Source organism: Stegodyphus dumicola, chromosome 8 (assembly GCF_044657685.1).
Source record: "Stegodyphus dumicola isolate Sdum_Otavi_A_Nest chromosome 8, ASM4465768v1".
Classification (NCBI taxonomy): Eukaryota; Metazoa; Arthropoda; class Arachnida; order Araneae; family Eresidae; genus Stegodyphus; species Stegodyphus dumicola.
The window spans coordinates 193,659,298-193,682,267 of record NC_140775.1 but is presented as its reverse complement, the minus strand read 5'-3'; the positions used below and the strand labels follow the sequence as shown (position 1 = coordinate 193,682,267).

General features: G+C 30.4%; 2 protein-coding genes across 4 annotated transcripts in view; one reads left to right on the top strand and one right to left on the bottom strand.

Annotated features, from left to right (window-relative positions):
* Secp43 (tRNA Selenocysteine associated protein) overlaps nucleotides 1-10,939 on the top strand; it is an 82,682-nt gene extending 71,743 nt beyond the window's left edge. For all 3 annotated transcript variants that reach the window (XM_085822875.1, XM_085822876.1, XM_035367929.2), the window contains 2 exons: nucleotides 4,972-5,030; nucleotides 10,431-10,939. In XM_085822875.1, the coding sequence (XP_085679001.1) occupies nucleotides 4,972-5,030; nucleotides 10,431-10,508 (137 nt within the window). In that variant the 3' untranslated portion in view covers nucleotides 10,509-10,939. The remainder of the gene's footprint in view (nucleotides 1-4,971; nucleotides 5,031-10,430) is intronic.
* Nucleotides 10,759-22,970, bottom strand: part of Syx7 (syntaxin 7) — a 35,260-nt gene continuing 23,048 nt past the window's right edge. The window contains exons 8-11 of the mRNA XM_035367930.2: nucleotides 17,843-17,939; nucleotides 14,204-14,276; nucleotides 11,897-11,979; nucleotides 10,759-11,200 (exon numbers count right to left, since the gene is read on the bottom strand). Of these exons, the coding sequence (XP_035223821.1) occupies nucleotides 11,111-11,200; nucleotides 11,897-11,979; nucleotides 14,204-14,276; nucleotides 17,843-17,939 (343 nt within the window). The 3' untranslated portion in view covers nucleotides 10,759-11,110. The remainder of the gene's footprint in view (nucleotides 11,201-11,896; nucleotides 11,980-14,203; nucleotides 14,277-17,842; nucleotides 17,940-22,970) is intronic.

The following is a 22,970-nucleotide window of genomic DNA, read 5'->3' as shown; positions in this document are numbered from 1 at the left end:
TTAAAAAGAGTAACTGAACACAATTTTTATTATTAGATGTAAAAAAAGATCAAGAAGGATGAAAAAGTCATGAAAATTATTTTAAACTTTGTATGTTTGCAACCATTCTAAAGTGACTGTATTTGTGAAATTTTAGTAAAAACAGTGAAAAATGCAAAAAAAAATGAAGCTGTACCATAATGCTAAATGCCCAGCATTATGGGTCAGTGCTTTGGAAAGATACTAGTTCTTATTCTTTAATGAAATTTTTCCAACATAGAATATTCCGGACTGGGTGAGAATCAGGAAATAAGGTTTTACCATTATTTTGTAGTGTAAAACCACTTGAGTTTTGGAAGATGAATAATTTTTCTATAAAGGAAAATAATAGAATAAAAATTTAAGCCTCAAGTCATACTAGTTCCTCTTTGAACAGTGAAGGGAATATAGCATACATTATATATGAATAAGGAATTACATTATTTTGGACTGAAAACATGATGGCTTGTATAGGTTTGGCCGTATAAACTGATGGCTAATGTTTTAATTTTTAAATCTAATGTTTAATTTACTAATGATCTAATGTTTTACTTTTTAAATCAGATTAACAGTAATTTTATTTAACAATCATCTTAGATTTTAATATAATGGCTGTTTATTTTATGAACTTGCGTGGATTGTTAAATCAGTCTTTAAATGACTATAGGATTAAGAAATAATATGCATATTCACTAGTTAGCAATTTCAAAAAATTAATTTTATTTGTTTCATATCTGTACTTTAATTAGCACAGTTCTATAGTATTGAATACTGGTAAGTGTGTCAGAATTGTTGTCTCACAAATTTCAAACAAATTTACAATTATCTTAATGCAAAGATAGATTTATTTTTTCTATGGTAAACATTTATATCATGGATATAACCTTCCTTGTCAGCAATCTTGTATAATTCTTTATCCTTTTGCTTTGCTTTATATATATATATATATATATATATACTGTCTAAACTAGGAGTTCCCAATGGGATCGATGAAATTTTAATGGAGCTCCTAGCCAAATGTGTACGTGCAATTGCTCAGTATGTTCAAGATCCCATTGATTACCAAAAAATATATATATATATATGCAGGAGGGAGATAATAGATTGTTTTGTTGGCTTATAATATCTGCCATTTAGCATAGAGCTTGGTTTCTGACGCATGTGTAATTTGCCTTTATTGAGGCGGACATGACAATGCATTCACTCTCCTGAGCGTATGCTCTCAATGTCTAACAAAAATGTTAATTATAAGTTTATGGTGTTTTATGGTTTATGTTTTATGGTGCTTTTTACTGCTTATGGTGCAAATGCAGCTCCCTTCTATGCAGAATTTCCTTCCCTCTGATCAGGAGGGACCTTCACCTGATGCCCTCAAAATCAATAGAGTCTTGGTTAAAATGTACGCCAAACATAGGGTTATTGCTTTGCCTAATTTTATGCCATACTTTGATTTGTTTCTCTTCTTTTATGAATGTTATGCGAGATGACCTTGGATGGATTATGAAGCCATTCTCCTGCATTCAGAGTCCACCAGCAGCTGGGTAGCAAGATCGTTAAGATTATCGTTTAAATCTCGGCGAACGAGACTGGCTGGACAAGCTTTCTGTGGTTTTTGCCAGTCGGTTTTTGTCTGTTAATGTCTGCCTGGACTCATTTTTCTTGAATGCTTATGGGCCCAAGAACATTCCAGATGTGCCTAAGTAGCAAAGCAGTTTCTTTCAAATGGACTTTTTGAATTTCGAGCTTTGAACACTTAATCCTAATCCAGTGCAATGATTCTTAAGCCTGGTCGAAGATAAGAACTGATCAGTGTTCGGTTAAGCCTTTTTTTTTTTTTTTTTCAATTTTGTTTTGCTTATGAGAGATTGTATTATATTATATTGCATTTGACTACTATAGAAAAGATCAAAAAATATAATTTTGACAGCTGGAAGCTACAAATAGAAGACATATTGATTGATGATTAAAAATTACCATTGGATTTGCGTGACAGGTAAAAAATTGAAATCTGCAGTTGGAACCGAAAACAAAAAGAAATGGGTCTAAGCTGACCATAATTCTTGCCCTTAGCCCCTTCCTGTGCTTTAACAAGTCTGACTCGTGATGAAGATTTTTGTCCCAAACATTAACATCATGAGCCAGGCTCGTGAACAAAAAGCCATGCCGAACATAAACATCACAAACCGGGCTCGTGAACATTAACTTCATAATCGAACATTAATTCCTATAAGTACACCACAGAAGTTAGTCACAACTCTCATAATTGCTGTTACAAAGCAGTTTCATTAGTCAAATTTAATTAACCACTACAAAATATAATATATTTATAATATCTGCAAAAAGCAGGAGGATTAAAGTTTACTTACTTGAAGTCTTGTTTATTTATGAAATATAATTTTGAAACTGTTATTTATTACAAAATATATTTATAATATCTGTGAAGGGCAGAAGGATTAAAGTTTACTTCCACACCAGCAGTATCGCGCAAAACTGGCTATAACACAGGCATTTAGATTTCGGCTCGTATTGTGAGTGTTCTTAAGCATTGGTCTGGCTTGTTTACCTCACGCTGGCCCATAAAGCTTGGGCCCAAGTTTTGTTGAGGTAAATAGCATGGGAAGGGGTTAGCCTAGTGAACTGTGTTATCAGATGCTGTGTGCAGTGAACTCAAAGGCACTGATAATATTTATATTTTTATTATATTGTTATGTAATCTTTATTTATGTGAAATTATGTGTATAATGATTATGTTGTATACGGTATGTTACAGCGAAAAATGTAAGGAAGCTAATGAAGGAAAACCTTTCATTTAAAAAGGGTCAATGCAAGAAAGTTCAATTTTCAAGTCATTTTTCATCTATCAATAAAATGCATTGTTTGATTCTTAAAGATTATAATTCTGACTTCAATTCTTGGGGAATTTATTGCATGTCTTGTGAATGTGGTTTTAGATATATCAGACAGACTAAAAAAGCTTTGAATTTTTGCATTGGGGAACATGTATTATTTGTTCAAAAGGAAGAAATAAACAAATCTTCAATAACTAATGAGAATTTGAAATTGAATCATTGTTTTGACTTGTTTTCTGCAAGAATTATCCAAGAAGTTTGTTTAGATGAATTGGATTTCCTTGAAGCTTTTCACATTCACGATTTATCTTGTTTAGTTAATGACTACCTTCTTGTTTGTTTTGCTGTTTTATGGTGCTTTTTACTGCTTATGGTGCAAATGCAGCTCCCTTCTATGCAGAATTTCCTTCCCTCTGATCAGGAGGGACCTTCACCTGATGCCCTCAAAATCAATAGAGTCTTGGTTAAAATGTACGCCAAACGTAGGGTTATTGCTTTGCCTAATTTTATGCCATACTTTGATTTGTTTCTCTTCTTTTATGAATGTTATGCGAGATGACCTTGGATGGATTATGAAGCCATTCTCCTGCGTTCAGAGTCCACCAGCAGCTGGGTAGCAAGATCGTTAAGATTATCGTTTAAATCTCGGCGAACGAGACTGGCTGGACAAGCTTTCTGTGATTTTTGCCAGTCGGTTTTCAAAAAAATATCTCTTTCAGATATCATTGCTGTGCTCTGCTATAATCCATATAACTTAACCTACTACAGGAACAGTCAATCTACATGACTCAACAAAATTATGCTTGTTTATTTTTACCTGAAGCTCTGGAAAATATATCATACAGATGCATTCATTTGTAAATAAATAATGGTTTTTAACTATTTAATGAAAATATGTGCTGTAAGTAATAATAAACTAATTTGCAATCAATACAGTTGTTGAAAATTTTAATGCATATAGTTATTAAGCAGTGTGATTATGGATCAGGACCATCTTCATACCTGCTAAACAAGACTTTGGTTAGATAAGATTATGAATATTAGTTTAGCCCTATTATTGTGATCCCTTATGAAATGGGAAAGTTTTTGTGATTTTGTTCCTGTTTAATGGAGGGGATACCAGTTCCCTTAACAAATCCTCCACAAATGCATCCTTTTTCATAGGCGTACAATCTTTGTTTCCTTCCCCTTAACTGAATAATTCAAATCCATATATCTGTCGGCAAACATCATAAACCCAGTATATAAGTTATGGGCATTTAGTTCCATATGAACCAGCTGAGATTAGTTTCTGTAAATACTGTAAGGGATATCCTAAGTTTATAACAGTTTATTATACTGTTAGTTTTAATAACAGTTAGTATTTTAAGTTTATACCACTTTCCTAGATCTTCTAACTTCAGCTTACAATTCCTTATTCAGAATGAGTTTTTAAAATTTCATTTAATGCAAATGAGAGTCTAATAAAGTATTCAGAAAGAAGAAATTTTAACCTTTGTGACCACATTTTAAGTTATTAAGCATTACATTTAAAAATAAATACAAGATGAAAAATTAAATTAATAACGTCTTTAAATGCCCCTTCTACTTAATCTGATATGAATTTGTTTCATTATCTGTGTTATGCAAATATTATAGCAACTCACTGGAAAAATATTTAGTTTGAACAGCTATCAGAAATGTAAAAGATAAAATTATAAATAGTGCGATTTTATGCACAAGTATTTTTTTAAAACACTACTTGTTAGTCCCTTAAGTAGTATGACTACCTTTATCCTCTCAGTCATGAGAATTTTTGTCACTTGGTATCTATTAGCTTATATAATTTAACGTATTTTGATTTTGTATTTTCTTCAGTTATGTAAAATATCATCTTAATGAATGGATGTTTATCAAAATAAAGACTAAAATAAATAATTGCACAAATTTAGCTAATAAATGCTTTTTAAGTACAGGTCTTCATGACCAGACTTAAAAATCTGTTCCACTTCGAGTTAAAATATATTGGAAACGGGCATTTTCATTTGTCTGTTGCTCTCACAGAACATTCTGTCACACTTTTTCTTAGGCATTCTTTAATTAATGTATGCACTTTATTTTACAGAACATGATGTGCCTCTGGATATAGATCAAATTAATCAAGAATTGATGGAAAGAAATGAGGTAATTGGGATTTTCATTTAATTATTTATTTTATATGTTTAAAAAAATGCAAAAAATAAATAAATAATCAAAATATTAAAAGTTATGTAAAATTCATTACTTTGATAAGACATATTCACATTCTGTTATGTTAAACAGTTTTGCTTTTGGAGGGATGGGGATAAGTATGAAAAAATATTGTAGCAAAATTTTTGAAAAATTAAAAACTACTGAGGTTATAATACAGAAAATCTCAAATTTAAGTGCACATGCCTTTAAAAATTTTACAAAATCTGAAATAAATAAGTTTTCTTATTTCTTTAAAAAAATTTTTCTTAAGTTTCATTTTTAATAGTTTTATTTAATTATTATATTTTTGCAACAATGAAACTTAAACATGGATAACTGATTAATAGACTAATGTAAAAAGTAGAGATTTTACATTTTTGGAAGAAGGTAGGAATTTATTTAAATAAATAACAAACATAAGCCCAGTCTGTCTTTTCCATAAAATTAGTGAGGAAATTAGTTTAAAAAAATGCAATAACTATCTTTTGCGATGTAATGTTGTTTGTGAGCCATATGCAACAGGTAAGATAACTCATGTTTTCTATATGCTGTCTTTAAATGCCACTTTTTTTTATATATTGTATATATTTAGCTGTTTACATCAGTGATCGATATTTAACTCAAAAGCCTTAATTTGGCAGAGGGTCGTATTTACTGTTGTTTGTATTGCATTTTGTGAATTTGAACAGTCAATAACTTCAAGCTTCTCATGATTTTAGAAATGACCTCTTTCAGATAATCAAAAAAAGAACAAAACTGAAATATTTTCGGAAATTTTTTATCATTGAATTTATCAGATGTTCCTAGTGAAAATGTAGATGTGGGTAATTGCGTAAGTGGATATTTTGATGGTTGTGAGAATGATTGTAGTGACAGTGACCTTATCAAACCTGTAAAGAAGTGCAAGGTGGAATAAAGGAAATAAAGCATGATGGAAAAGTAATATCTCTGCTTATTTCTAACAGCAGGATTAATTTAATATCATCTGATCCAGGCGGTCCACTCCTCTTTTTTTTTTTTTTTTTTACAGTTCTTTTCCATGTTCCAACATCAATCATAGAGTTATTATGGACTGTACTCATCAAACGTATATCCTTCTTGTCTTTCCAATTCACAGCCTCATTTTTTGTCTTTTTCTGTTGAGTAGACGTTAAAGATCTCTCACTCACTGTCTTGTATCTTACATAAAATGGTGCAAATATTCATAAAACCAGGGGGGAATTCAATTAGAAATAGAATGCCTGATTAGTACTGCCCTCTAGGAGATATTAGAACAAACAAAAATAAAAACTCAAACAAGTAAACATTTAGAAAGCGTTTAAAATGTAGCAGAACGTTTGAAGCACGTTATGGCCACCCTGCAGAAGTTTCACTTGAATGCGCTAGACGCGTTACGGACGACAAAGAGGTTAATGCAAATAACTGTGTGGATTGATGTTTGAATGGTTATGAAGATGATTCTAGTGATAGTGCCATTTTTAGACCTGCAAAGAAGCATAAGTTGGCAGTGCTTTCAAGGGATTCAGACACTAACAATGGATATGATTCTGTTCTAAATAAATGATTTATTTTGTCATAATGATGAAAATCACTAGTCTGAAATTGATATTTCATCGTGCTTACAAATGTTTGAAGGTGATCATGGGATCATTACATTTCTTTCTCAGTTTGGGACTAGCCTGATGTCTGGTGGTGATTTGTTTCAAGGGTTTTGCAAGGAGTTCTGTACTTACTGTGATCAAACTTTAGTGAAACGTAATCGTCATCTAAAACACTCAATATTTCTTCTGCTACATAAATAACTATTATAGAAAAGTTGAGGAGATGTAAACTCTTTTATAGTTGAGAGAAGTAAAAAAGTTTGACCAGAAAATATGCAGCCACTGGAATAATTTGGGGGGGATATCCAGTCTTTGATGTGAAACAACAAATATTCTGTTTAAAAAAATTTTAATTATTTATACAAAATGCTTTCATCAGTGAAATTTAGTACATGGACAGCGCAATACTGTTGTCATGGAATAATTCTGTGTTCTGTAACAAGTTGAAGGAAATAAGACTGCTGATGTTTATAATAATGTTTATAATATGCTGATGTTTATAATAATGTTTATAATATGCTGATGATGACTGCTGATGTTTATAATAAGACTGCTGATGATTGAATAGATTCTACAAATAGATGATGTATATTTTGGGGAAAGCATTTGGTATGTGAAACTGCTGTGCTGTTGGAAAGTACAGTAATATGCATATGTACGTGAAGATTAAAAGTAGTGAAAAACATCTACAGAATCTAGACATGTTTGAAAGACACAAATCAAACATGTTGATACTAAGACCAAAAATATGTCACAATTACTTTTCAGGTTTATTTGTTGCCTATAACTGCTAAAAAGAAATAGGAGGCAACTCTTTCACAAACCACAAGGAAATTGTATTAGCTAGTTTTCCATACATTAAGATATGTCTGACTTCAATAAAGACATCTTTATATAAGAAGTTTATTTGTCTCCTATACATTTAGTTGTAAAACACCTGATGAAAATAAAAATAGTACATAGACATTGTGATTAGAGCACCTGTGGCTGGAGCATTTTCTATATTGACAACATAAAGATTTTCTTTGCAAGGTAATTCTAGACATTAATAATCTGAGGAAAGGCAAACACATGTATTAGTCAGATAAGATCACCAAATGACATTACCCCTTTTTTTTTTCAGCACCTAATGACTTCTTTCACTTTCTTTAGCGTATGTTTTCTCCTAGCTACTTCATATTTTATTATCAAAGATATAAAGGTAATTGCATTTATTTGCAAAGGTACTCTGTAAACAAAATGCTTTGGTCCAAAAGATGTGTACCAGATTTAAATTCAATTGAACATTCATGGGTTATTATATTAGAATAACCATTCTCAACAAATGGTAAGTAATTGCTCAATCAAGGTACATGGAAAAAATCAATAATTGTAGAAAATAACGTTTTATAATAAAAGCCAATAAAAAACAAAATGTTGATAAAAATTGAATAAAAGAGTAAGTTTAAGCAGTTGTAAGGATTTGTGACGACTTACTGACTGAAATGTGCACAAAAGAAGAATTAGTTGTAACTAGCCCCATGTTGCTTAATTTAATATGCTTCACAAGGAGCCTCTTCCTTTCCTGTTTTGTCATTGTATGTTGGATAAGATTGGTAGCCAAGTCAATTGCATAGCACTTTCTTTAGACTGTGAGTGTAGAGTTTAGATTATGTTCTTTTGAAGTTATAAAGTGTAAATTATTGCTTGTATACAAATGGATAAATAGTTAAAAAATAGATCTTCATGTAGAAGTAAAACTGCTTAGCTAGTAGCTCTGACATGGTATCATATACTCATGAAACCACTCATATCATCTAGGCTTAAAACTTCGCAATGAAGATTGTATTGGGACGGGAGAAATTAGACTAAAGTTTTTGACATAGTTTACAACTTTAACTTCTTCCGAAGTCAAAGAAAGCATTCCTCTTAAAAAGACTCTCCTTTTTTAAACAGCACTTCTCCAAATGAATTGAGAAGGATAATGGATTTCAAATTGATTCAATAAACATTTCTTTAATGAAATCTCAAGATTATCCTTGTCTGAGCCAGCCAACCCTCATTAAACCGTCAGTTTTCCAAAATCCCTACTAATTGAATAGAAAAATAGTTTTAAAAAAATATGTGCTACTCATGTAACTGTGTGTCATACTCACGTAAACTGTCCATTTTTAGATACAAGGTCCCCCTCCAGTTTAGAAATCGAGGTCATTCCATCTTAAGAAAAGGGGAGCTTACAGTGAATTGTCAGTTCCCCTACCTTCTCCTACTCCTGTATATACACCCTGTATGTGCCCTTGGCATTTGTGGGCTTAGCACACATGCTGAATTCATGAGTAGTTTTCCCAAGTCATTCCTGGTTTTCTTAAGTTTAAAAGCAGAAACTTGATTGCTCATACCTTTCAGTAAAATGTCAAGAAAGTGCAACATTTTAACATTTCTGGATTAAAAAAAAAAAAAAAAAATATTATTGAGGAGTTTGAAAAATCAAATCAGTCACAAGCTGCTTTTGCAGAAACTCGTGGAATTTCACATCGTTAAACGACGTTTTAGCATCGAAAGATACTGTATATTGTGATAATGAAAAATCAAAAAAGCCATAATACACTGGGGTTAGCCAGCATACAAAATGTATCGAACTCTGAAGGAAAAAGCTGATCAGATTGCTGAAGTGTAGGCCTAGGGAAAAACAAATGTGATATCAATGTGTATCACATATGATAAAACAAATGTGTTATCAATATAATGCAGACTGTTTTAAAAATCTTGCCCAACAAAACAGTTCTTTCAAGTCAAAAAGTTGCTATTGAACTATGACAGCAACTCTTGCTGGAAAGCTTGGATAACTTCAGAGCTACGAGATGCCTAATATTTATCACCCTGGAAAATGCAGAATTATATTTGTCACCCTCGAAAAATATACTGTGAGGGTCACCTCTTTCAAATTTGCTCAGGGGTGTCTCAGTAATATTCTGTTAAAGCTTAAAAATGCCATTAAGTGTATAGTATACTTTTTATTACTTGTATATATAGTTACTGCTGAAATTCGTATAAAATATGAAATCAAAGCATGAAAAAGAAATGTGATGCTTTTAGATCAGAATTTCTCATATGCACTATTGAAAATGTCCACAAAACACAAAAAATTTATTTTCTAAATGACTTTATGGCAAAATCATTTATTATATTTAAATTTAATATTAATATTTTCAAAAAATGAGAAATTATACTTGCTTTGAATGGAAAGAATTACCATAGGCTTGTGAATGTTTTTTGTTTTATTTATTTTATAAGTATGCATTCCTCTAATAAATGAAACAAATTTTAAATTTTCTATTTCTTCATTGTAATATATCTTCGAAATTAATCCCCCTCAACAGTATTCTGGGTTTACTTGGACAAGTGTCATAGTACTGGTTTGACATCTGCCATCTTTTCCTTGCTTTTTTTAACACATAGTGCAGTCCCTCTTCCCAGATTCCATAAAATAATTTAACCTCATTTTTAGAAACTTAGTTTAACTTCATATATCAATTGCCAGCGGTGATAGTGACATAGCAGCTCTAAGCCTAATCATGTTAAAAATTATGCTTCCATACCAGTGGAGTGCTAAGGATTAATAAACCCGCAAAATAAGTTAATTTTACAAATAGCTAATAAATGTTGTGTAAATGCAGTTATTCTCAAATAATGTCACACTGTTTAGGTTGCACAAAAATTTTATCTTTGTTCACTTGTGCTTTTTAGAGTAATTGATTAACTTTTCTTTCAGGACTTGTATACAGCACTGGACGATTCAAGATGGTTACCAATTGATAATTTAAACCCTCCACTCATTCGCATAAAATAAGTTCTCATGTGTAAACAAACATTTTTAATGCACATCTGTAAGAAATATGCATAATTTTTTTAATATGCAACATCAATTTTGTATATATAGTTACTACATATTATATAATTCTAATGTTAATTGTTATATACACTGCCTTAAGCAGAAATGAAATTATGTTCAACTATGCAAATTTATACTTTTTACTGTCGAGTTTTGAAAATGTTGATTTGCTTTATATAGTTACATATACTTCAAATAAAAGAAGACATTTTTTAAAAAATTACATTTAATTTTTATTTATAACATAAATGTGACTAATTCAGTATTTTTAGATTAGCTAAGAATAAATATCCATAATTGTAAAATAATGACTACATGAGATATTGCAGGTTTTACTTATAACTTGTAAATGATTAAATTCTAAATAAATAAAATACTTTTTTCACATTTTTCAGCTTAATTTCTGTACACATTGGAATGTATTCACATTTTGGGTCAGACCCTTAACATTTATTAAATCAGCTTCTTATTCAGAGAACGAATAAAAATGTTACAATAAAATTAGCAATAGCAATACTAAATAAACAAAATGCTCCCATCCATGGAAATCAAGTTCACCTTCATTTGGAAAGCCATATTATCAAACCAATGACTGCTGCAACTAAAACGAATACAATAACTAAGAAGCAAGCTTTACGTCTTGCTGCAGCCTGAAACAAAAGATGAAAACAATTAGAGAAACTACAGTGAAAGCCTTCAGAGCACAATATTGTAATTAGATATAATTTTAGCATACTAATTGATTGAAGTATATTCTTTAGAACTAATTAATAATACTCAATTTAAGAATAAAAAACAAAAACACTTTTTTGAAACATCTTTTCAAGCACTGAAAATAACTCTAAAAGGAAATTAAATTACATTATAATCAACCCATCAATATGCTACATAAATATACAGCTCTTTTTTAGTGGCCACTGAAATGCCTTTCTGAGGGATAATCTGATTGGCACTGAGAAAACTGGTTTTACGCTACCTGTGGGAATGATGCTGTGGGGATATATAATATGGCAAGAAATCGACTTTCAACACTGGAGCAAAAGTTTTTATTATTATTATTATTATTTTAGGAACATCATATAAAATTCCTTGACGTACCCAAATTTTAGCTAAAATATTTTAATTTCCTGACTTTTCCTGGTTTTCCATAATAGTGTGGTAACCCAGTTTCATACACATTTTATATTTTTTATTATGACATAGTTCAAAAAATACATACGTACAGAAATTGTCAAACATCACACAATAAAAAAGTTATTAATTGTATTTCCCTTTCAGTTATTTTGATAATATTTTCAAATGATAAAATCTGTGAATTAATATTAATTCATAAGAGAAAATGTTACCTGATGGCGCCTGGCTTTTGCTAACTGCTGAGTACCTTCTGACACCTGAATCTGAGCTTGTTCCACATTTGCTTCAATACTATCTGTATTTTTTAAAGCATATCAAATGTTACAATAAGCAAGTAGAATATACTTTGCAAACAATATTTTTCAAACAAATGTGATAAAAAAATCTATGTTCTAAAATAATCTTCCACGTTACATAGTGTTTTCATTCAGAAATAAAAACATATTTTTCCTTGAATATATAGTTATGTATACAATGGTGGCCAAACTGTGGACACTTTTGGAAATTTTTATGTTTTTGAACTTTGTTTGCTTATAGAAAATGTTACGTTTCGCAAAATGCAAACTTGTATATATCGTTTTAAAGAGAATTTATTACTAAATTCAATACAAAACACAAAATTCAATTATTTGCAATATAAAAAAAGTTATATGTACTTTAATATAAATTACAAACCACTTCATAACTGTGTTTCATATGTCTAGCTTTCCTGGCCAATCACTGTTCTTGTTCTGAGAAACAATCAAATGTTAGTAACTGCCAGTAGAAGCTGACATCATGTTTACACTTGAAACAATTCATTATTTTGCTTTGTTTTGTAGAAGGAGGACCTGTTTCTTATACACTGCAATTACAAGTAGGAATTTTTGTAAAAATTTTTAATATTTAGTCAAGAAGCAATGACATCAAATAAATAAGTAGATTGGACACCTAGAAAGAGATGTAATATTATTGTGTTACGAGAAAGTGGTCTTTCCTATGCTGAAATTGCAAGACGGGTGGTTCAGTGACTACATCTGGAGTCCGAAAGTTTTGTTTGCGATATCAGGAGACAAATTCAATAAAAAACAAAGAAGGAAAAGGCCGAAAAAGGTGCACTACATCTGTTGATAACAGAAGAATAAAAAGACTGTCTCCAAGATAGAAAAATGTCATCAACGGCCATCAGAAGTGATCTGAATGATGCTGGTGTTTCTGTCAGTTCAAAAACAATCAGGAGAAAATTAACAGATGTTGGACTGAGAGGTAGAATTCCACGAAAAAAGCCTTATCTTAATTTTCAGCAACGAAAACGGGAAAAAAAAAAAAACGACTACAGTGGGCAAAGGAACACATTAATTGGACAGATGATCAGTGGTCACAAGTTATATAGAGTGATGAAACTAAGATATCGTTATTCGGTAGTGATGGGTGAAAATATGCAAGACGTAGAATAGGAGAAGAGCTACATCCTGACTGCATTCAAGCAACTGTGAAGAACCCAGTTAGTGTTATGATTTGGTCATGCATGTCAGCAGATGGTATTGGTTGCCTTCATGTCATCGATGGGACATTGAATGCCAGAAAATCATTGACACTATTCTAGAACCAAAACTTCTACCTTCCATCAGAGATCTCTTTCCCAACAATGCTTCGTTTATTTTTCAGCAGGATTCTGCTCCTTGCCACACGGCCAAAATATCGAAAGAGTGGTTTTGTACAAAGAGCATTAAATTGTTGTCATGGCCAGGAAACAGTCCTGACCTCAATCCTATCGAAAATTTGTGGCACCATTTGAAAACTCTTGTCCGAATGAGGCGCCCATCAAATAAAAGGGAACTAATTGAGGCTATAATTGTTTCCTGGAATCATGTAATAACGAAAGAAGAGCTTAGAACTCTTGTCAGCTCAATGAAATGTCAATGTGAAGTTGTAATCAAAAATAAAGGGTACCCTACTAAGTACTGATAACTCACTGCAATCATCACTATCTAATGTATATCGATAACTATTATCATTTAACTTTTTTTGTATTGCAAATAATTGAATTTTGTGTTTTGTATTGAATTCAGTAATAAATTCTCTTTAAAATTATATATACAAGTTTGCATTTTGTGAAACGTTACATTTTCTATAAGCATACAAATTTCAAAAACATAAAAATTTCCAAAAGTGTCCACAGTTTGGCCACCACTGTACATTAAATTCAAATACTGGTTGTAATGTCCTTTGAAACTTTACACAACTCATGCATATGTAACTTATTACAAACTATATTACAAAAATTAATAATTAAAATTATAAAACATGAAAATTTTTCAGAAACCTGACTGATCAAATATATATAATAGCTAGATGAAGTAAAATATGCAAGTTATTTATCTAAGAAATTAATATTTCAGGCATTAATGCATAACTTTGTATTAACTTTTTAGCTTCGTAAATGTTGTGCTTAATTTTTCCAATTCTGAAAATATTTTTTTTCAAATCATTTCAAACACAGAACAGAAAACAACAGTTGTATAACAGAAAAATCTTACCCACGACTTCTCCTTGCTCATGTACCAATGTAGCCAAGTCTGTGAAGATGTGGTTCACATCAACAATATCAGCCTAAAAATGCATTAAAATATATCAATGTAACTTGTTTTCTTTTAAATAAATTCATAAAGCTGCACAAGTAAAACACATTTAACAATTAGCACATTTCTATCCTCAAAGAATCCCTAATACTTTCACATTTTACCTATATTAATACTCATATATATATTTCCTGACACTCTCAATACTTGTACAAAATAAGTTTCATATAATATACTTAATAAGTATTGTTCTGTAACTGAGATATGGTATTTTTAAATTCGCAAGATAATTTTACTGTTAAATGCTGTCATTAGAGACTAGTGTTTTAGCAAAGTTTTTTAAACAAATGGAAGAAATTATAATATATTCATTTAAACATGTTCCTATTATTGTCTTCTTTGGTATATATTAATTTGTACAAGTATTGAAAGTGTCAAGAAATACTTTTTCTAAAGTAAGAATCTCTTATAATTTAGTTCTTAACGAATAACTTAAATTAAGAAGTATACCTTATTCATTTTTACTTTAGATTTTGTTTCTGACAAAAATTTTTTAGACTAATATCTTTCTAATAATTGAGTATTGTTCCTAGCTTTTGATCTAACTCTATCAAAATAACTAATTTGATCCTTATTTAAGAAAAGACAGCATTCTTGCTTAATTTCATCATTGTTAATCAATAGTAGATTGGTTTGTTCCCCTTGATAAGTCAATTAATCGAATCTTGATAATCGATTAATGACAATAGCTATTTTTTCTGTACTTATAATTTTTATGGTTAAAAAATTTTCTATGCAGATTTTTTAAAATTTTTTTCTACAATAGAAATCTAAATAACCTAAAATATTAAAATTTTTTCTAATAATGCATAGCTTGAATTAAATTTCTATTCCTTGGAGATGATATATAAAAACCTTTTTAATAATATATGTATACATTAAAAAATGTATAGTAGTAGAATACGTTCATTTTATATAATATACAAAAGTTATTTCATTTTTTTAACTTTATATGTTGCTTAACACATTTACAGAAGGAAATTTAAACTAAAAATGAATGGAAAATGTACTAAAATACTCAGTTTGTCCAAAAATATATAATATAAATATATTTTAGAAAAATTTGAGTAGATTTATAGAAAAATTATATAAAATATTTGAGAAAGCCTGAAAGTTATCGAAAAAAATGTCCAGTTAATACTCCACATGTAAATTATTTTGCCTAGTTTGGGGACAGAAAAATAATTTTATTACACACTTTTTTTTAGTGTACAATACGTACAGTAAAAACCTGTCATTACTGCTTTATTATTGACCCCAATAAACACATATAAAATTTAAAATAAAATCATTTATTAAAAATTAATTGAAGAAAAAACATCAAAACAACAGTGGAAAAGTAAAGAAATTCGGCAATGAAGCACTTATTCCTAGTGGCAAAAAACTGGGGCTATTTGAACTCTCCATATGTAGCCCTCCCCAGATCCCCCAATATAAATATTTCCATACTTTTTCACGTGGTTTAAATTCTATATGCATCCAAAATGTTACGTTACAATGACAAGCATAAAAATTGTGCAAAATTATCGGATGATCAAAATCACAGACAGACCTTTTACAAATTCTGACCAAAATTTTAACTTCTAAAAATCATTTTTAAAAAATCTAGACTTTTAAATTATCATACACAATACTTAAATAAGTAATTTTAGCTATATAAAATAGTAACGCTATAAATAAATAACAAAAAATTATAGTTAAAATATTATTTGGAATTTAAAATTCTCAATCTCAAGAAAGGAACACCTCTATGTAGTAAACAAAATTCAACTTCCTCAAAATATCCACAATTGGACAGGTTTAACTGCACATATTTAGAAACAGATTTTACTATTATTTGTTTGAAGCATATGTTTTCGTATCAAGAACCAATCTTCTGTTTTATAATAACATGCACAATTTTTTCCTAGACTTTCCAAATCAATTTTTCTTAAGAGAAGGGCATCTATTATGTAAAAAACATAGCTGAAAATAACACATTTTAATACATATCACAATATAAAACAGTGAATGATATCTAAAGAAAAAAGTATTATTAGGCTGTCCGGAAAATAATGCAGGTTTTTAACCTATATCTTTAAAGTATCATATCTCAATTCAAAAACAATTTTATTAATCAAAATAAACACCAGCCGAATCAATGCATTTTTACCAACGAGATATAAGTTTATGCCGGTAGAATAAAATTCTGGAGTTCTGGATGCGATAAAGTGGTTAAATGTGTTTTTGACCTCATCTTGGTTTCTGAAGCATTTCTTCTGAAAAATGTTTCAAAAAGTGGTAATCGATCGGTAAGAGGTCAGGCGAATATGTGGAAAAAGGGAGAGTCACGTATCCCCATTCGTTCAATTTCTGGAGGGTCACTTGCACGATGTGCAGCCAAGCATCATCACGGACTGTCCGCTTTCTGTTGACCAATAATGCCAGGCACATACGTTGCAATTTTTGGTGCATTTTATTGATTTGCAGACAGTACTTATCTGCTGTAATCGTTTCACCCAGATTTAGGAAACTGTGGTGGATGAGACCGGCCGCAGATGACCAAACAGTCACCATAATTTTCTTTTTGGTGCAAATTTGGCTTTGGAAAATGTTGTGGTGTCTGACCGCAGTCCAACCACTGAGCCAAATGTCGCCAGTTATTAGAGAGAATCCACTTTTCATCGCACGTAACAATTCAATTAAGAAAAGCGTTGTTTTTGTTGCGGAGAAGAAGAGCAGACAACACTTCAAAACCGCGATTTTTTTTATTTTCGCTCAATTCGTGAGGCACCCACTTATCAAGCTTCTTTGACTTTCCTATGCGATTCAAGTGATCAGAAATTGTTGTTTTTCTTACGTCAAGCTCTCAAAAAGTTGTGCCCAGGTTTGTTTTCAAATCATGGTCATAAACAGCTGAAGAGCGTCCAAGACGCTCTTGATCTTCCAGGTCAAATTTTACACAATGAAACTTTGGGTACCACCGTTGAACTGTAGATTTATTAAAACGTTTCTCACCCCATACTTAGTTCACATTTCGAGCCGTTTGTACTGCGCCATGGCCTAGCTTGTACTCATAAAAGTAAATTTGCAGAAAATCCTGTTTTGACATCTACACAAAAACACCAAGTAAATATTTTTAAAAATGATTTTGGAACAAAATGATTATTATAGAAATATAGAGTGAAAATAGAGCTCCAAAATAATATATAAACCAATTTATTTATTTATTTATTTATTTTTTGTTGTTGTTGTTGTTGATAAAAATGTACAGGAAAGATAAACAACTGCAAAAACCTGCATTATTTTCCGGACAACCCGATAATTTATTCTGTTTAGGATACCATTTATTCTCTTACAAATTTTACTTTGCTGCATTATTGGACTTGTTAATGGTTAGTTATTATTACTTACTTGTTTATTAGGTATTATTTCTTAATTACTGAAATGTTTAATAACATAGAAATTAATTTTTTTAAGTTTGATTGTTTAGTTGTAGCATAGCAAATAATAAAATAAATAGCAGTATGATTACACTGCACATTGTGCTTATATTACCTCTAATTTACGGACTGCTGCTTCTCTCTCTCTAAGTAGTTCCAAATTTACTTCTTCTTCCATTTGTAATGATGTCATCATCTGGCTCTGAGAAGGACTACAGAATAAAATAACATACTGATTATTAAAAAAAAATAAGTAAATAAATAATAAATCTCTGCATTCTTTATATATCCTAGTTATTCAAACTTCAATTATTTAATCTTTTTAAAAGTAAGCTATCTAATATTACAAAATAATTAGAAATTCAAATGTTAATTTGAATAATAATAACATCTAACAAATTTTAGTATTCTTTGTTAAACAATAAAAACAAATAATACACTACCGATGAGATGTCTTAAATATTTTTTTACATTATAAAGTAATAAAAAATATTATTTGGTTTATCACTTTTCTTTCTGAATATTCAATTTTATGTTTAATATTGTATATATATTTCCATATTCCACATTTATATATACAGTCAAAAGTCTTTAATCCGGACTCGTCGGGACTTCGGCGATTCCGGATTATAGATCATCAGTTTAAATCTGGTAAGATGGCATGCAGAAATTATAAAATTAAAAATATGAAACCATAATTTATAAAATAATGAGCAATTATGATCTAAAGGGTATCAAAATTTACAAAAAAAGAAGCTTAATATTTATTTGTTTACTTTATTAAACATTTCTTTCAACGCGCGCATGCGTAAAGCATACATTATGCATAGCCGAAATTAGAAAATTGCAACCAGAAAACTATTTGATTTGTATTCGTGATATTTATAATGACAAGGAATTTGATTTAAATCATATCAACGACGGAGTACATCGACAAGAAATACTACATTTAGTAAGGAATTATAAGCCGAATAAAATAAAAACATCTGCCCTGAAGATAACGATAGTGCTGACAGATCAACTTCCAGGTCATTGCGTGCCACGACGCAATTAATATTAATTAAAAATATTATTCTATGCCTCAATGCCTTTTGTAATATCATCCTAAAAATAAAATAGATCCCTAAGTAGTATGCATTATTACTAAACATAAATTAATGAACATAATTATTAATAAGTTTGAGAATAAAATAAAACTCCATGCAGTTTACCAAGTAGCATTAAATATTTTACAATAATAATGGGTTTGACATATTTGAAATTTACTAATAATTAGCTTTATGTTGATTTTTTTATGCCTCATTTTGTCACATACTTGGTCAGTCTAGAGGAGAGGTTCTCAACCGGTGGTACGCAAGAAAAAACATAGGTGGTACACAAACAAGCAAAGTATTTTAAGCTGTTTATTTCAAAACAGTAACTGGTAGCAGTACTTTGTAGTAGTGGTACTAAAGGTTTTCAATTTTTGTTTAGATGGTACACGTTAGTCAAAAGGTTGAGAACCGCTGGTCTAGAGGTTTAGTAAATAGCAGATACAGATTTTATATCAAATGGCATAAGTTAAAATGAGAAGCAAGATCATAATCAGCATCATTCATAACAAAAGATTGAATGTTATCACCGCTGCTGCTTGTCTAGAGAGAGACCTGCTGATTAGAACAAACCTGAAAGGCCTGATGTAGGCACGGTTGGCAAGTGTTGAAAGTTAGTCAGGCTCTGTTTGATGCAGTTAGTGTCATAGCTTTGTGTAGAGTTCCAGGGGTTGTAACCTATTTAATATACTTTCAGGTTCCAATAAGCCATTAAAGCACCAGGGGGGATAAGTTCTTTTACATTATTTTAAGTCTCACTAGATGCAAAGAATAAGTTATACTTGAATTTCTACATTTTTGTGTTTTATCTTGTGATCACAGTGAGTATTAATGAAAGGCAATAACTCGCTTTAATATATAAAGATGTAAGCAGTTAGTTATAAATAATTATATTAGGTAAATAGTTAACTTTAGTCATTATGGATTTACATGGCCACTATTAAAATTTTTTAACAGTATTTGTTAAAAAAGGCCTATTAAAATCAAAATCTAATAAAAATTCACAGTTTAAAATGCATGTAATTTACGATACTGATTCTTAAAGGATATTAGAATAATTACACATTGAAAGCTACAAAACATTTATGTTTTGTAACAACAACACCCAACAAAATATTTATTCATCATTTTAATTTGAAGCCTTCCCAGACATTTTGTCTAGTTTATATCGATTTCCTTCTCTATTTAAGTATCTTTTCTAACAATTAGAGATTTGTCTCAATATGCAAACCAATGCTCTCGCTAGTTTCTGCGTGCTTTATCTCCTAACTTGCCAACCTCTCCACAATGTACATATGAGGGTTTATTTGATCTGGTAAAAGTTAAATAGTCCAAAACCCCCAATAGACGTGAAGCAAATTATCACTATGTCTGAAAGTAACTACAATATCAGACAAAGTTTTAAATAAGCCTCTTATTTAAAAAGAACAAACATGAAGGCATGTTCTGATGCTTCAATTACATCTCACGGTGATGTAATTAAACAAGAACAGTCAAATTCAAACTAAAAATGTGGACTAGTGGTCAAAGATTATACAACTTAATTTAATCTGGCTCAGTAATTCTATCATATGAGGAAACAGAAATGGAAAATTATACTAAAGGCTGAAATCATAAACAATTGTGTAATTTACATAATAATAACTGCACATATCTTTTGAAGAATAATTTTCTTTATGTATTCAGTTTCCTTTTTATTTTAGAATTTTTGGATTTAATTAAGGATTTCTGATTCTGTTTTTCTAAAAAACACTAAATGCATTTAGAATGTATAGAAAAAGTGACTAATTTAATTTCTTTAGTAATATGGATTTCAGAAGAAATATGAAATAATATTGTAAAGGCCAGTTACAGAGCTGGTGTTGCAGAATTTTTAGAATTTAGTGACACACCAAACAACAAAATCTAGAAATGGCAAAACTTTTAGAATTTAGACAGGCATTGGAAGCAGAATTTAGAAAGGCACTATACAGTCAAATTTAGGATCCACAGAGATTGCATATTATGAATTAAGACATATTAGATGGATCTTTTAAATTGTAAGTTTTCAATTAATGAAAAAAAAAACCTTTCTATAATGCCAGCCCAAGTGATAAGATTAAAAGCATTTTTGAAATTTTCCATGCTTGTGTCTAGTGAAAATTAGAGAAAATAAAGGGAAGATAAACATGTTAAGAATCTAGTATCAGGAGTAAAACATTCAAATATTATGTCTTCATTGTTCTTCCAGACGTTCTCCAAAAAGTAAGAAATTCATTGGAAACTTTCTGTAAAATACATCTATTACGCATTGATACCATGGAGACATTTTTCATTTTGTCACATATTTATCGAATCTTCTAGAATCGTGGTCTATAAATCTTGCCTTCAAATCTTTCTAAATTTTTTAAGCTGCAATGTCAAAAATACTACAGAAAAATTATCCCAACCAATTTTGTAACAGCAAAAAGCCAGAAATACTTTGGGGAGGGGGAGGGAAAAAGTGCAAAATTAATTTTATAGAGAAAACTGATGCATAATCTCAGAATTTTGAATATTCTGAGACCATTAGATGGGAAATATGCTTACTATGAAAAAATTAAAAACAAGATATTTTTAATTAATTACATAGTTAATTTTGTTTTTGCTAAGAGATGTTTCATAAATTATGCTTTATAACATTATACCTTGTTTATTTTTTAGATACAAAATATTGTATAATAAGTAGCCAAAATGAAACTTTATATGACAGTGAAAAATAAAAATGTTTTATTTTAATGTTATTTTTTAAATATAATTCCAATATATTACACATAAAATCTATCAAAGTTATGATGTTTTAAAAAAATCGTTGAAAAATTCTCAGATTTTGGAATTAAAAATTTTCTATAGAAACAGATCTTAAAATCGCCAAAATGTTGATAAGTCGAAAATTTAGAACCGTTTAATAAAAGAATTCATATCCCCAAAAGTGAAAATTGTTTAAGAGCTCTTTATTACAAACAATGAATTTCGAAATGCTTATGTTTCACTTCTTGCTTAGAAACTCGAGTCCCATCATTTATATTAGAAATAGAAACAAATTAATCCCATTCAAAAGGTAACCATATACGTCAGCAAATCGCCAAAAATGTTCCTCTAAAATGCTAATTCACATTCAAAATGGCAGCCATAAAAACAGACAGAAATTTCAGATGATTAAATTTAAGGACCTTCTACTGATTTTGGCCAAAATTAAGGACTTTTGAGGAGCAAAAATCGATTCCAAAAAAATTAAGGACTTTTAAGGACCGTACGAACCCTGGGTGAAATAACATCATCTCATCCTTTGTCATTTCTCTGAATTGTCATGGATCCATTCAGATTTTCTTTATCTTGTGAAGTTCCGTAGATGCCTTTGCCCTTGTTCCTTTTGGTACCCCTCTCAATTTTCCTTTCTCCGTTTTCTCTTCCGACATGTCTTCCATTTTCAGAATTCATTATGTCATGTGCCCTTGGGCTTAATTTAAGGAACTGACAACGTTGTGCCTGCAATAGCTCAGTAATATAGATATGTCTAAGTCATCTCCTCCGAAACAGCTGGCTCCCGGGCTTAGCGAAGCACACCATTGGATTTTACTGGTCCGTGGCACGCCATTTTGACCATTCGTGTCTTCGTGGAACTTTAATTAGCCGAGATATTAATTAAAAACCAATTTTCCCTTACGTTTTCCCTATACAGATATTTGGTTACGTGCCAAATTCTTTTTTCTCGAATATCTACGGAACGGCGCCGAGTTGAAATTCAAGACACATATCCTAGGATTCCAAAAAATTCTCCGAATCCATCGATACCATTCTTATCTTCATATGACTTTAATCAGCCGAGATATCAATTAAAAACTGCGGAATTGTTAATTTCCGCGCTCATTTTTCCGAATGGCAACAATAAAATATCGGCGACAAACGCTTAAGTCGCTTATATAGTATATAAAGATGTGAAATATAAAGCTGGGGTGAGAGGGACAAAACCACAGCAAAGATCAATCTCAAAAGATAGGAATAAAAATCAGTAATTTTCATGAACTATTCAAGAGAGATTTTTCATATTTTCATCACAACCATAGCAGGATACTATGATTATTTATGAAGTGTCTATCTTTCATAAATTAACTGTAATTTGTATTCAGTCCA